The following is a 12642-nucleotide window of genomic DNA, read 5'->3' as shown; positions in this document are numbered from 1 at the left end:
CTTTCTAGTGCCTTCCATCCACAGTCATCACTTGTACTGATTTCAAACTAAAGTGGTCATCTTGAGAGAGATGTGTTGGCAGGAGCAAAGGAAAGGGAGAGAGAGTCAGAGGAGGGTGGAGAGGGAGCCAGGGAGGTGGGTGAGCAGAGGGGTGCAGATATGACTCATAACATGTTAAAAGGAGAGGGCGAGAGAGAGAGAATAGCCAAATTAGGGAAAGATGGACACAGAGAGGGAGCGACAGAGAAGGAGATGTGGTCAGAGAGAGAGAGGGAGGAAGAGAAAGTAAGAGAGAGAGGAATAGAATTCCACCAGAGCTGTCTCCAACCAACCAACCGCTCCACCCCGTCACACCAAGGTCAGCCTTATGGTCATCACGGAGACGGATTTACGAGGGTTGCTGGACCTATCGTTGAGGGAAGCTCACCTAATTAAAAACGCTGCGGCGCATTGAGGAAATTACCCCCTGCCTCATTTGCATACACGCCAGGGGATTAGCCGGGCTGGACTTGGAAGGAATCAATGTTCCTTTGTGTTGTGTTCACGTTCCTCCTCCTTCCCTCAGGCCGTGTTTTATTGACGTGTAAACACATCATTCTCCCTGCCTGTCGTTTTCAAAATGTCCTTTTAAAAGACATGTTTGCTTTTGCCCTCCCCGGCTGGATTGAAACACTTGACACAGTGAACTGGAGACTCCACTTTGAGTTTAAGGTCTGTGTCTGTCTCTCTGTCCTTCATAGGTAAACCACGTTTAAGAGGATGTCTGGTTTCATCTGGTTTCCCTCTCAGTCCCACTGGTCTACCTGCACTTCTAGATAACCTGACATAATCCGCTTCAATGTTTCTCTGGGAATATCTCTATCTCACGTATACACCTGTTAGCTGTCCACACGCATGCACGCATCCAAGCACACACACACACATGCACACACACACTCGTATGGTCAGGTGCCACAAAGAAGGATCTTGGAAAATTACAATAGGCTCAGAACAGGGCAGCACGACTGGCCCTTAAATGTACACGGAGAGCTAACATTGATAACATGCATGTCAATCTCATTGCTCAAAGTAGAGAGATTGGCTTCCACACTAATTGTTTTTGTAAGAAGTGTTGACAAGCTGAATGCACCGAGCTGTCTGTTTAAACTACTAGCACACAGCCCAGACACACATGCATACCACACAAGACATGCCACCAGGGGGCTCTTCACAATCCCCATATCCAGAACAGACTATGGGAGGCACACAGTACTACATAGAGCCATGACTACATGAAACTCTATTCTCTATACTCTCTCTTCAGAGTCTCATGTACTCAGATGGTCCCCACAGAAGACAGCCTACACCCCTCTCTTTCTCTCCATCTTCCTCTCTTTGTTCTGCTCTATCTGACCCCCACCCAATCACACACACACCCCTCTCTCTCTCTCAGAACAGAAATGGCTGTGCCTGTGACAGCTACAGTTACCTCCATGATGTCCAGTAGTGAGTCCATCGTCTTTTTAAAGCACTCTATACATCTCATCAGACCCTTTCTAAAGACAGCAGGTCTACCCCAGCTCTCTGAGGCTTCCAGCTGATTAGCACTGTGCAGACAGACAGACTTATTTCACCTTTATTTAACCAGGTAGGCTAGTTGAGAACAAGTTCTCATTTGCAACTGCGACCTGGCCAAGATAAAGCATAGCAGTGTGAACAGACAACACAGAGTTACACATGGAGTAAACAATTAACAAGTCAATAACACAGTAGAAAAAAAGGAAAAATAAAGAGTCTATATACATTGTGTGCAAAAGGCATGAGGAGGTAGGCGAATGTTTACAATTTTGCAGATTAACACTGGAGTGATAAATGATCAGATGGTCATGTACAGGTAGATATATTGGTGTGCAAAAGAGCAGAAAAGTAAATAAATAAAAACAGTATGGGGATGAGGTAGGTAAAAATGGGTGGGCTATTTACCGATAGACTATGTACAGCTGCAGCGATCGGTTAGCTACTCAGATAGCAGATGCTTGAAGTTGGTGAGGGAGATAAAAGTCTCCAACTTCAGCGATTTTTGCAATTCGTTCCAGTCACAGGCAGCTGAGAACTGGAACGAAAGGCGGCCAAATGAGGTGTTGGCTTTAGGGATGATCAGTGAGATACACCTGCTGGAGCGCGTGCTACGGATGGGTGTTGCCATCGTGACCAGTGAACTGAGATAAGGCGGAGCTTTACCTAGCATGGACTTGTAGATGACCTAGAGCCAGTGGGTCTGGCGACGAATATGTAGCGAGGGCCAGCCGACTAGAGCATACAAGTCGCAGTGGTGGGTGGTATAAGGTGCTTTAGTGACAAAACGGATGGCACTGTGATAAACTGCATCCAGTTTGCTGAGTAGAGTGTTGGAAGCAATTTTGTAGATGACATCGCCGAAGTCGAGGATCGGTAGGATAGTCAGTTTTACTAGGGTAAGTTTGGCGGCGTGAGTGAAGGAGGCTTTGTTGCGGAATAGAAAGCCGACTCTTGATTTGATTTTCGATTGGAGATGTTTGATATGAGTCTGGAAGGAGAGTTTACAGTCTAGCCAGACACCTAGGTACTTATAGATGTCCACATATTCAAGGTCGGAACCATCCAGGGTGGTGATGCTGATCAGGCGTGCGGGTGCAGGCAGCGAACGGTTGAAAAGCATGCATTTGGTTTTACTAGCGTTTAAGAGCAGTTGGAGGCCACGGAAGGAGTGTTGTATGGCATTGAAGCTCGTTTGGAGGTTAGATAGCACAGTGTCCAAGGACGGGCCGGAAGTATATAGAATGGTGTCGTCTGTGTAGAGGTGGATCAAGGAATCGCCCGCAGCAAGAGCAACATCATTGAAATATACAGAGAAAAGAGTCAGCCTGAGGATTGAACCCTGTGGCACCCCCATAGAGACCTACAGAGGACCGGACAGCATGCCCTCCGATTTGACACACTGAACTCTGTCTGCAAAGTAATTGGTGAACCAGGCAAGGCAGTCATCTGAAAAACCGAGGCTACTGAGTCTGCCGATAAGAATATGGTGATTGACAGAGCAGAAAGCCTTGGCCAGGTCGATGAAGATGGCTGCACAGTACTGTCTTTTATCGATGGCGGTTATGATATCGTTTAGTACCTTGAGCGTGGCTGAGGTGCACCCGTGACCGGCTCGGAAACCAGATTGCACAGCGGAGAAGGTACGGTGGGATTCGAGATGGTCAGTGACCTGTTTGTTGACTTGGCTTTCGAAGACCTTAGATAGGCAGGGCAGGATGGATATAGGTCTGTAACAGTTTGGGTCCAGGGTGTCTCCCCCTTTGAAGAGGGGGATGACTGCGGCAGCTTTCCAATCCTTGGGGATCTCAGACGATATGAAAGAGAGGTTGAACAGGCTGGTAATAGGGGTATGCGACAATGGCGGCGGATAGTTTCAGAAATAGAGGGTCCAGATTGTCAAGACCAGCTGATTTGTACGGGTCCAGGTTTTGCAGCTCTTTCAGAACATCTGCTATCTGGATTTGGGTAAAGGAGAACCTGGAGAGGCTTGGGCGAGTAGCTGCGGGGGGGGGGGGGGGGGGCGGAGCTGTTGGCCGAGGTTGGAGTAGCCAGGCGGAAGGCATGGCCAGCTGTTGAGAAATGCTTTTTGAAGTTTTCGATAATCATCGATTTATCAGTGGTGACCGTGTTACCTAGCCTCAGTGCAGTGGGCAGCTGGGAGGAGGTGCTCTTGTTCTCCATGGACTTCACAGTGTCCCAGAACCTTTTGGAGTTGGAGCTACAGGATGCAAACTTCTGCCTGAAGAAGCTGGCCTTAGCTTTCCTGACTGACTGCGTGTATTGGTTCCTGACTTCCCTGAACAGTTGCATATCGCGGGGACTATTCGATGCTATTGCAGTCCGCCACAGGATATTTTTGTGCTGGTCGAGGGCAGTCAGGTCTGGAGTGAACCAAGGGCTATATCTGTTCTTAGTTCTGCATTTTTTGAACGGAGCATGCTTATCTAAAATGGTGAGGAAGTTCCTTTTAAAGAATGACCAGGCATCCTCAACTGACGGGATGAGGTCAATGTCCTTCCAGGATACCCGGGCCAGGTCGATTAGAAAGGCCTGCTCACAGAAGTGTTTTAGGGAGCGTTTGACAGTGATGAGGGGTGGTCGTTTGACTGCGGCTCCGTAGCGGATACAGGCAATGAGGCAGTGATCGCTGAGATCCTGGTTGAAGACAGCGGAGGTGTATTTGGAGGGCCAGTTGGTCAGGATGACGTCTATGAGGGTGCCCTTGTTTACAGATTTAGGGTTGTACCTGGTGGGTTCCTTGATGATTTGTGTGAGATTGAGGGCATCTAGCTTAGATTGTAGAACTGCCGGGGTGTTAAGCATATCCCAGTTTAGGTCACCTAACAGACCAAACTCTGAAGCTAGATGGGGAGCGATCAATTCACAAATGGTGTCCAGGGCACAGCTGGGAGCTGAGGGGGGTCGGTAGCAGGCGGCAACAGTGAGAGACTTATTTCTGGAGAGAGTAATTTTCAAAATTAGTAGTTCGAACTGTTTGGGTATGGACCTGGAAAGTATGACATTACTTTGCAGGCTATCTCTGCAGTAAACTGCAACTCCTCCCCCTTTGGCAGTTCTATCTTGACGGAAAATGTTATAGTTGGGTATGGAAATCTCAGAATTTTTGCTGGCCTTCCTGAGCCAGGATTCAGACACGGCAAGGACATCAGGGTTAGCAGAGTGTGCTAAAGCAGTGAGTAAAACAAACTTAGGGAGGAGGCTTCTGATGTTGACATGCATGAAACCAAGGCTTTTTCGATCACAGAAGTCAACAAATGAGGGTGCCTGGGGACATGCAGGGCCTGGGTTTACCTCCACATCACCCGCGGAACAGAGGAGGAGTAGAATGAGGGTGCGGCTAAAGGCTGTCAAAACTGGTCGCCTAGAGCGTTGGAGCCAGAGAATAAAAGGAGCAGATTTCTGGGCATGGTAGAATATATTCAGGGCATAATGCGCAGACAGGGGTATGGTGGGGTGCGGGTGCAGCGGAGGTAAGCCCAGGCACTGGGTGATGGGTTAGGTCACCGCATGTGTGGGAGGTGGGACAAAGGAGGTATCAGGGGTATGAAGAGTGGAACTAGGGGCTCCATTGTAAACTAAAACAATTATAACTAACCTGAACAACAGTATACAAGGCATATTGACATTTGAGAGAGACATACAGCGAGGCATACAGTAATCACAGGTGTTGAATTGGGAGAGCTAGCTAAAACAGTAGCTAAAACAGTAGGTGAGTCAACAACAGCTAATCAGCTAATCAGCTAGCACAACAACAGCAGGTAAAATGGCGTTGACTAGGCAGGGAGGGTCGGATTAACTACACACAGAGCCTGAGTGCGGCTGGGGCCGACAGATAAAACATAAACAAGCAGAATGGAGTACCGTGATTAATGGACAGTCCAGCATGCATCAGCTATGTAGCCAAGTGATCAGTGTCCAGGGGGCAGCGGTGGATGGGGCAGGGAAGCTGGACTGGCGAGTACAATGACTAAATAGCTTGTAGCTAGTTAGCTGGTTAGCTTCTGGAGGTTCATGAGTGTGTTCAAATTTTTTTAAATAATAGCGATTCCGTATCACATTGGGTGAGGCAGGTTACCGGAAGGTATAAACAAATAAAAAAATCGAAAAGAGATTGAAAGTAAATATGGGTCCAGTGAGTGTTTGGGACGCGGCGATTCAGACGGTTAGCAGGCCTGTGCTAACAAGCTAACAGTTAGTAGGCCGGGGCTAAACAAGGTAGCAGTTAGCGGACCGGGGCTAAACAAGCTAGCAGTTAGCGGACCGGGGCTAAACAAGCTAGCAGTTAGCAGGCCGAATTAGCAAGCAAGGAGATAGCAAGGGCTAGAAAGTTAGCCTTTGGGGGGGGCGTTGCGATGGGGTGAGTCTGTTTATGCCTCTTCATGCGGTGACATCGATAGACCGGTTGTGGGTCCGGATATTGTAGCCCAGGAGTATGCTTCGGTGGTAGCACAGGAGCTCTGGCCGGGCTAGCTTCAAGCTAAGTGGGTGGAAACGCTAGCCAGGAGTAATCATCCGGGGTTGCGGTTAGCTAGTTAGCTAGTTGTGAAGATCCAGTTGAAAATGTTCCGTTTGCGGTGGGAATCCGGTGGGAATCCGGGGATAAAAAATAATAATAGGTCCGTTATGCTCTGGATAGAGTCGCGTTGTTCGAACTGGCGAGAGCTTTCCGAGCTAAAGGTTAGCTGATGACCGGTTAGCTGAAGACCGCTAGCAATGGTTTGCTGACTGATAGCTGGTAGTTAGCTGGCTAGCTTCAGTTGAGGGGATCCGGATCCGAAGTAAATATAAATACTTCAGAAAAAATAGCAACATTGGGTGAGGCGGGTTGCAGGAGAGTATTTGGAAGTTGAGGTTTAGCAAAATGTTTTAAAAGATATGCGAAGAAAAATATGTAAAAAAAATATATATATATATACGATATATACAAGGGACACGACACGACAAGACGTCTGACTGCTACGCCATCTTGGATGGCTGTCCCAATAGGTGATGGACAGTGATGTTCACTCTACTTAAACTTGAACAGACAGACAGACAGACAGACAGAAACAGGGAACTAAGGGGTTGTCAACTAAAACGCAGCCCTTAATGAGCTAAAGGGTTTGTCTTTGTCACTCAGAGACAGCGTGTTTGCTGGGGATGTGGTGGGACGGAGGGAGGGAGTCAGAGTCAGAAAAAAGGGAAGTAGAGAGAGAGTCTAATCAGATATACTGTATACCCATTACATGATATCTATCCAATTGTCCCAATAGGTGATGGACAGTGATGTTCACTGTACTTAAACTTGAACAGATTAAAGAATAAACATTTGAAAGTGTATTCTGGGAATTCTTGATTATAGTATTATAGCTAGAGTAGCTGCATCAATGTCTCACTCTCTGCACTCCTCAAAAAAAGTGTTCCAAAATGGTTCTTTGCAAGGGGATAGGGTTCTACCAAGAACTGTTTTGATCTGAAGAACACTTTTAGGAAGAAAGGGGTTATTTGTAAGCCAAAGGGTTCTTACCTATTACCTTTAACATCCTAAAAAAAACGGGTTTGGAAGAAAGTTTTTTTTGATTCTTTGGAAGGCAAGAAGGGTTCTATATAGAACCATAGAGTATATCATATTTCCCAGCATGCTGTATTGCATGATGATTTTCATAATTGTTTGTTTGAATGTGTTTTTGCATGGACATTGATTGGTTGATACATGTTATGCTACACAAAAGATAAATATTCATTCATTTTTGTAAACTAAACCAATTTGTTAATAATTTGACTTATTTCACCCATTACAGAGCTCGTTGTTCCAGTTTAGATCACTGAGGTAGTATCAGTTTTCTATATCCCTACCATGGCAGTCATTCTCAAAGCAGATTGCTGGTGATAAAAAATTCCACTTGTTGGATATCCTAACTCTGGCTAGATTCCAATTGGAATTGCACATCACTTTGCAAGCCAACATAATGTGACTTGCAAGCCTGATGTGGCCTGTAAACCAGGAGTTTTCTGACACCACTGTGTTAGGGTATAACTAGGCCCTCAATGAAAGGCGTTATGATATATTGTATGGTTCTATATAGCACCTTCTAAGACTGTACGGAAGCTCAATTGTCACCTGAAACAATTATGTTCTTCATCTGCCAGTAAATCCATCAGATTTTCTATCACCACACACACCTCAGCCCTGTCCTGTCCTGTCCTGTCCTGTCCTCCCATACACAGTAATAATCACCTCTAAGGATGTGTAAGAGCTCTAATCCTCTGGGAACACACAGCAGGCTGCCAGCCGTCCCCTCTTCCCCTCACCGCGTGTCACCGCGTCCCTTTGCTCAGCTCAGCCAGTCTCGGAGGCCTTAGGTTTATCTCTGACAGCCACATTGGACCCAACACAAAGCCGACTTGTAATTGACAGGGTGGCAGGAGGGATAGGGTGTAGGAGGGTGGGAGGTATCTATCAACCCCTGATAAACGTTCATTCGAAATGCTGTGGTTTGGTACTAGGAAAAATGATTTCTGAACAGACATTTGTGCTGCCATGTGCATTATTGTGCTTGTGACTGTCTGTGAACACATATACATACATATATATACACACACACACGCACTCACTCACACACACACACATATCCATGGCTCTCTGCCATGAGTAAAGTATTTAGGGGTGTTTATTACTCTTTACCTCTGGCTGGCGGCTCTGTGTTGAACTGTTGTAGGGGGTGAGCTGGATGTGCAGGGCATGCCTGAGGCAGCAAAGAAACTTCTCTACATCTCTGTCGACTTAAGTACCCCTGCTCTCATCCTTTCCTCGTTCTTCATCTCCTTTTCCTTGCTATCCCTCTATCTCTTTTTCATGCTTTTTAGGGACTTCAGTCAGTATTTCTGTTCTCTCTCTCTCTCTCTCTCTCTCTCTCTCTCTCTCTCTCTCTCTCTCTCTCGCTTTCTCTCGCTTTCTCTCGCTCTATACTCTCTCTTCTCTCTTCTACTTTTCATATTTAGTCATTTAACAGGCACCCTTATCCAGAGTGACTTGCAATCAGTGCATTGATCAACTAAAGGTAGGTAAAACATCACATATCACAGTTATTGCAATTGTGACTTTCTTCAAAATAGTCCCTTCTCTCTGTCCTCCAGTCGTGCTGCCCCGTCAGCTGAGTTCTCAGTGGACCGTACCCGTCACCTGATGTCCTTCCTCACCATGCTGGGGCCCAGCCCTGACTGGAACGTGGGGCTGTCTGCAGAGGACCTCTGCACCAAGGAGTGTGGTTGGGCCCAGAGGGTTGTCCAGGATATGATCCCCTGGGATGCAGGCACCGACAACGGGGTCACCTATGAGGTCAATGACCTCCTCAAAATGTCACAACTACACGCTCTAATATTCACACTATCTCTACCACAGTGATTCTAACCATAACCCTGGAGCGCAAGCCCCAGACATCACTCACACCACCTACTGTATAAAATCACACTTCTTATAGGGCTGGGAGTTGCCAGGGACCTCACGATACCATATTATCATGATACTTAGGTGCCGATATGATATCTATTGCGAATCTCATGAATCTATATGTATTACTTTTCGATACTGCAATGCGATGTTCCAAACATACGTCTGCTGCAGAGGGACAAGAGAGAGCCATGAGAAAACGAGTTTCGATCAGTCATGGAAATAAAAGTGCTGAAAACAAATAAGTTCAGTATTTAAAAAGAAGATGGAGAACAAGCTATGACAGAGAAATACTGGAATTTTGGTGCAGGTACAGCCGACTAGCACAAAAAGGATATTAAGATATTGTCAAAAATAATATTGCAATACACTGAGTGTATAAAACATCAGGAACACCTTTCTAATATTGAGTTTCACCCCCTTTTCCCCTCAGAACTGCATCTATTCAGTGGGGGCATGGGACTCTACAAGCCCCTGGCACCTACTACCATACCCCGTTCAAAAGCAGTCTTGCCCATTCTCCTTCTGAATGGCACACATACACAATCCATGTCTCAATTGTCTCAAGGCTTAAAAATCATTCTTTAACCTGTCTCCTCCCCTTCATCTACACTGATTGAAGTGGATTTAACAAGTGACAGAAATAAGGTATTATAACTTTCACCTGGATTCACCTGGTCAGTCTGTCATGGAAGAGCAGGTGTTCCTAATGTTTTGTACACTGTATATATGTCAATGTATTATTTTTCAGTATGGGCAGACTGGTTGAGGAGAGGTTATGACTGTGCTGTGTGAGCTCACAGACAGACCTTTGGCTGATCCCTGGGAGTTCACAGACGAACCTGTTGAACTGTTACTCCCCTGTTTGATTTGGCTTGCCCCACCAATGACCTTACTCATATCAAATGTCTGGAGCCTCAGACACACTTACGGTGTACTTGGGTGGAAGAAAGAACACGTTGTGTAAGAACCGGTCAAGAGTTATGAAATGAGGTTGTAGAGTGTTTTATTATTGAACGGTGTCTCTATATTTTAGTGGTGTCTGTTGTTTCAGGAAGCCTGAAGTTGACGTTTAGAGTTGTTAAAACAGCTCCTGGTAACCTCCTGTAGTGTTCTCTCTCGCTGTGTGACTCTGCTCTCCACTGGTGTGAAACAGTACGATGTATGTAATGATGTAGCAACCACATTCTGTACATTGTAATGGAGGGTTATGCCTGACACATAACATATCAGAAGTTCAAAGGTGTGGAAGATGTTGATCACCATAACACAATAGCACTATACAAAGTTACATGTCAACCCTTTTATGTTCAGACTAGTGGATGGCTTGTTTTCCAGTGCCTTCAGAAGCCCTGTGGCTGTGTTTGCTGTGTTAGCCCCCTGCTAGCAGACGTTTGCTGCAGACTAATGACAACAGTTTCACCACATAACCCCATAACTCACAGTGTCCCTGACCAAGATCTATGGATTCATGTTGTTTTAGTGGATGTGGCTTTGTGACTTTTATAATCTAGGTTTGCCAGTCTTAGGAGGCCGTATGTTTTTTGTGCTGGGACGAGACTATATTATAGATGTGTTGTATACAGTACCTCCATAGTGCACATGAAGAGACCTATTGCAACTTTTCAAGGTTATCTGCAAATACATATTTTGACACTGATATCATGACACTGTTAATCAATACTACAATGGAACACATATTGACATGAAAAGTCATGTATCTATGTTGACTCTTCATTTGTGTGTGTGTGTTCTGACCTCCAGTCTCCCAACAAGCCCACAGTCCCTCAGGAGAAGATACGCCCCCTGACTAGCCTGGACCACCCCCAGAGCCCCTTCTACGACCCTGAGGGGGGCGCCATCACCCCCGTGGCCAGGGTAGTAGTGGAGCGCATCGCCCGAAAGGTCTGTTCATCCAATCATCTCTCTCCATTTCTTCCGTTCCTTTGGCTGCTATATCTCTCCCACTTTTGTTGCCTCGATCCTCTTTCTTTGCTTACTTCACTTCCTATTTCCATCCTCTTTCTGTCTCACACTCCTCTTGTTCTTTCCCTCCAGCTGTCACCAACACAACCTGATTTCATGCGCATCAAGGCATGTTTGAGGTTGGCTCTAAGATCTCGAAGCGGTTACAAACATTTGATTATGTGCCTGTGTTCATAACGTTGTTTCGGTATACGACTCGAAATGAGAAGGTAAACAAACAGCACAATGGAACATATTGGTGTATTGAACTAGAAATGTCAACTTTAAAGCTTCAGACACTGAGAGGAAGATACATCTTTTTCAGTCAGAAGAATGTAGCTTTATTTGAACTCCCTCTGCATTGTTCCAGTGTCTAACTGAAGACGTTGTGGGTCAATGCAGCTGTAGATATAGATGTTAGTTGTATAGGTGCAGTTTGAAGAGAACAGCTGTTGAACAGTGATGTAAATGTCAGTGGACTATAGCATTTACACAGCATCCAGCCTGGCAGACTCAACTGGAATCTCTCCATCTACTCTATTATAGCCTTTGTCAATCTATTGATCCTCACACACTGAAGCGTGCAGGTACAAGCACACACGTGCACGCACAATCGCACACACACAGCAACGCCCCCAGCCCCACACACACACCCTATCACTCTGATCGTTTGTCACTTGCCCTAAGCGGACCTCTATTGTTATGACAGCTGAATGCCATTACCAGCATGTCCTCATATCACCTCCCCGTTCGCTAGAAAGACAGATAACTAAATACGCTAGCTAGATAGTGACAACGTGTGTGTGTATCTGTGAGCTCCAGCAAAGGTGAGAGGATGCATCAGCTGACCTCCCTGTTTACCCCCTTCTTTGTCTGATAGCCGCCAGAGGCAAACGGAGGATCTTATCACAACAGAGTGGTATGTATTCCACAACGCAGGCCTGTGTTTGTCTGTCCGCAGGGAGAGCAGTGCAACGTCGTGCCTGATAACGTGGATGACATTGTGGCTGATATCGCCCAGGAGGAGAAAGAGGAAGGTCTGTGTCTCTCTTTACCTCTCTCTCCCCTCTGTGTCCCTGTATCTCCCCAACTCTGCCAACAAAGGTTGTAACAGAGGAGCGATAAGCAAGAGAGAGGAGAAAGGCATGTCTCTCTCTCTCTCTCTCTCTCTCTCTCTCTCTCTCTCTCTCTCTCTCTCTCTTTCTCTCTCTCTTTCTCTCTCTCTCCTCTCTCTCTCTCTCTCTCTGCCCATCTCCAGACGTGGGAGATTAGAACCAGAGCTTGAGAAACAGTAGAATGAGTTAACCAAGCTCAGCATAATCGTCCTCCATGTTGCCTTTTCTTTCTCTCTCTCTCATGGGAAAGCTGCACAGATGGAATCATAAGCAGATTTGATCAGTAGTGGCATTTTCAATAAATCAATAAGGCTGCAGTTGAGATTCTTCCAAGTGAATTGTCGCACCTGAACATGTCCCAGGGACATACATGTTTAAATTGATTTGAGTCAGATCAGTGTTTCAATAGCACATCACTTAGTGAGGAGGGGCTTAGGCTCTCAACACACACCTGAGGAAACACATAACGAGTTATGACTTTGAACATTTGTGTTTATGCCCTTCACTTGATGAATGTATCTCTCTCTCTCTCTCTCTCTCTCTCTCTCTCTAAAA

The 12642-nt window shown here is 46.1% G+C and overlaps 1 protein-coding gene across 1 annotated transcript in view; it reads left to right on the top strand.

The window, feature by feature from the left end:
* LOC109888407 (spondin-1-like) overlaps positions 1 to 12642 on the top strand; it is a 115027-nt gene that overhangs the window by 93307 nt on the left and 9078 nt on the right. The window contains exons 8-10 of the mRNA XM_031815835.1: positions 8695 to 8896; positions 10772 to 10912; positions 11934 to 12079. Coding sequence (XP_031671695.1) covers positions 8695 to 8896; positions 10772 to 10912; positions 11934 to 12079 — 489 coding nt within the window. The remainder of the gene's footprint in view (positions 1 to 8694; positions 8897 to 10771; positions 10913 to 11933; positions 12080 to 12642) is intronic.

The sequence above is a fragment of the Oncorhynchus kisutch genome, linkage group LG3 (genome assembly GCF_002021735.2).
Source record: "Oncorhynchus kisutch isolate 150728-3 linkage group LG3, Okis_V2, whole genome shotgun sequence".
NCBI classification, from domain to species: domain Eukaryota; kingdom Metazoa; phylum Chordata; class Actinopteri; order Salmoniformes; family Salmonidae; genus Oncorhynchus; species Oncorhynchus kisutch.
This window is presented reverse-complemented; position numbering and strand designations above follow the sequence as displayed.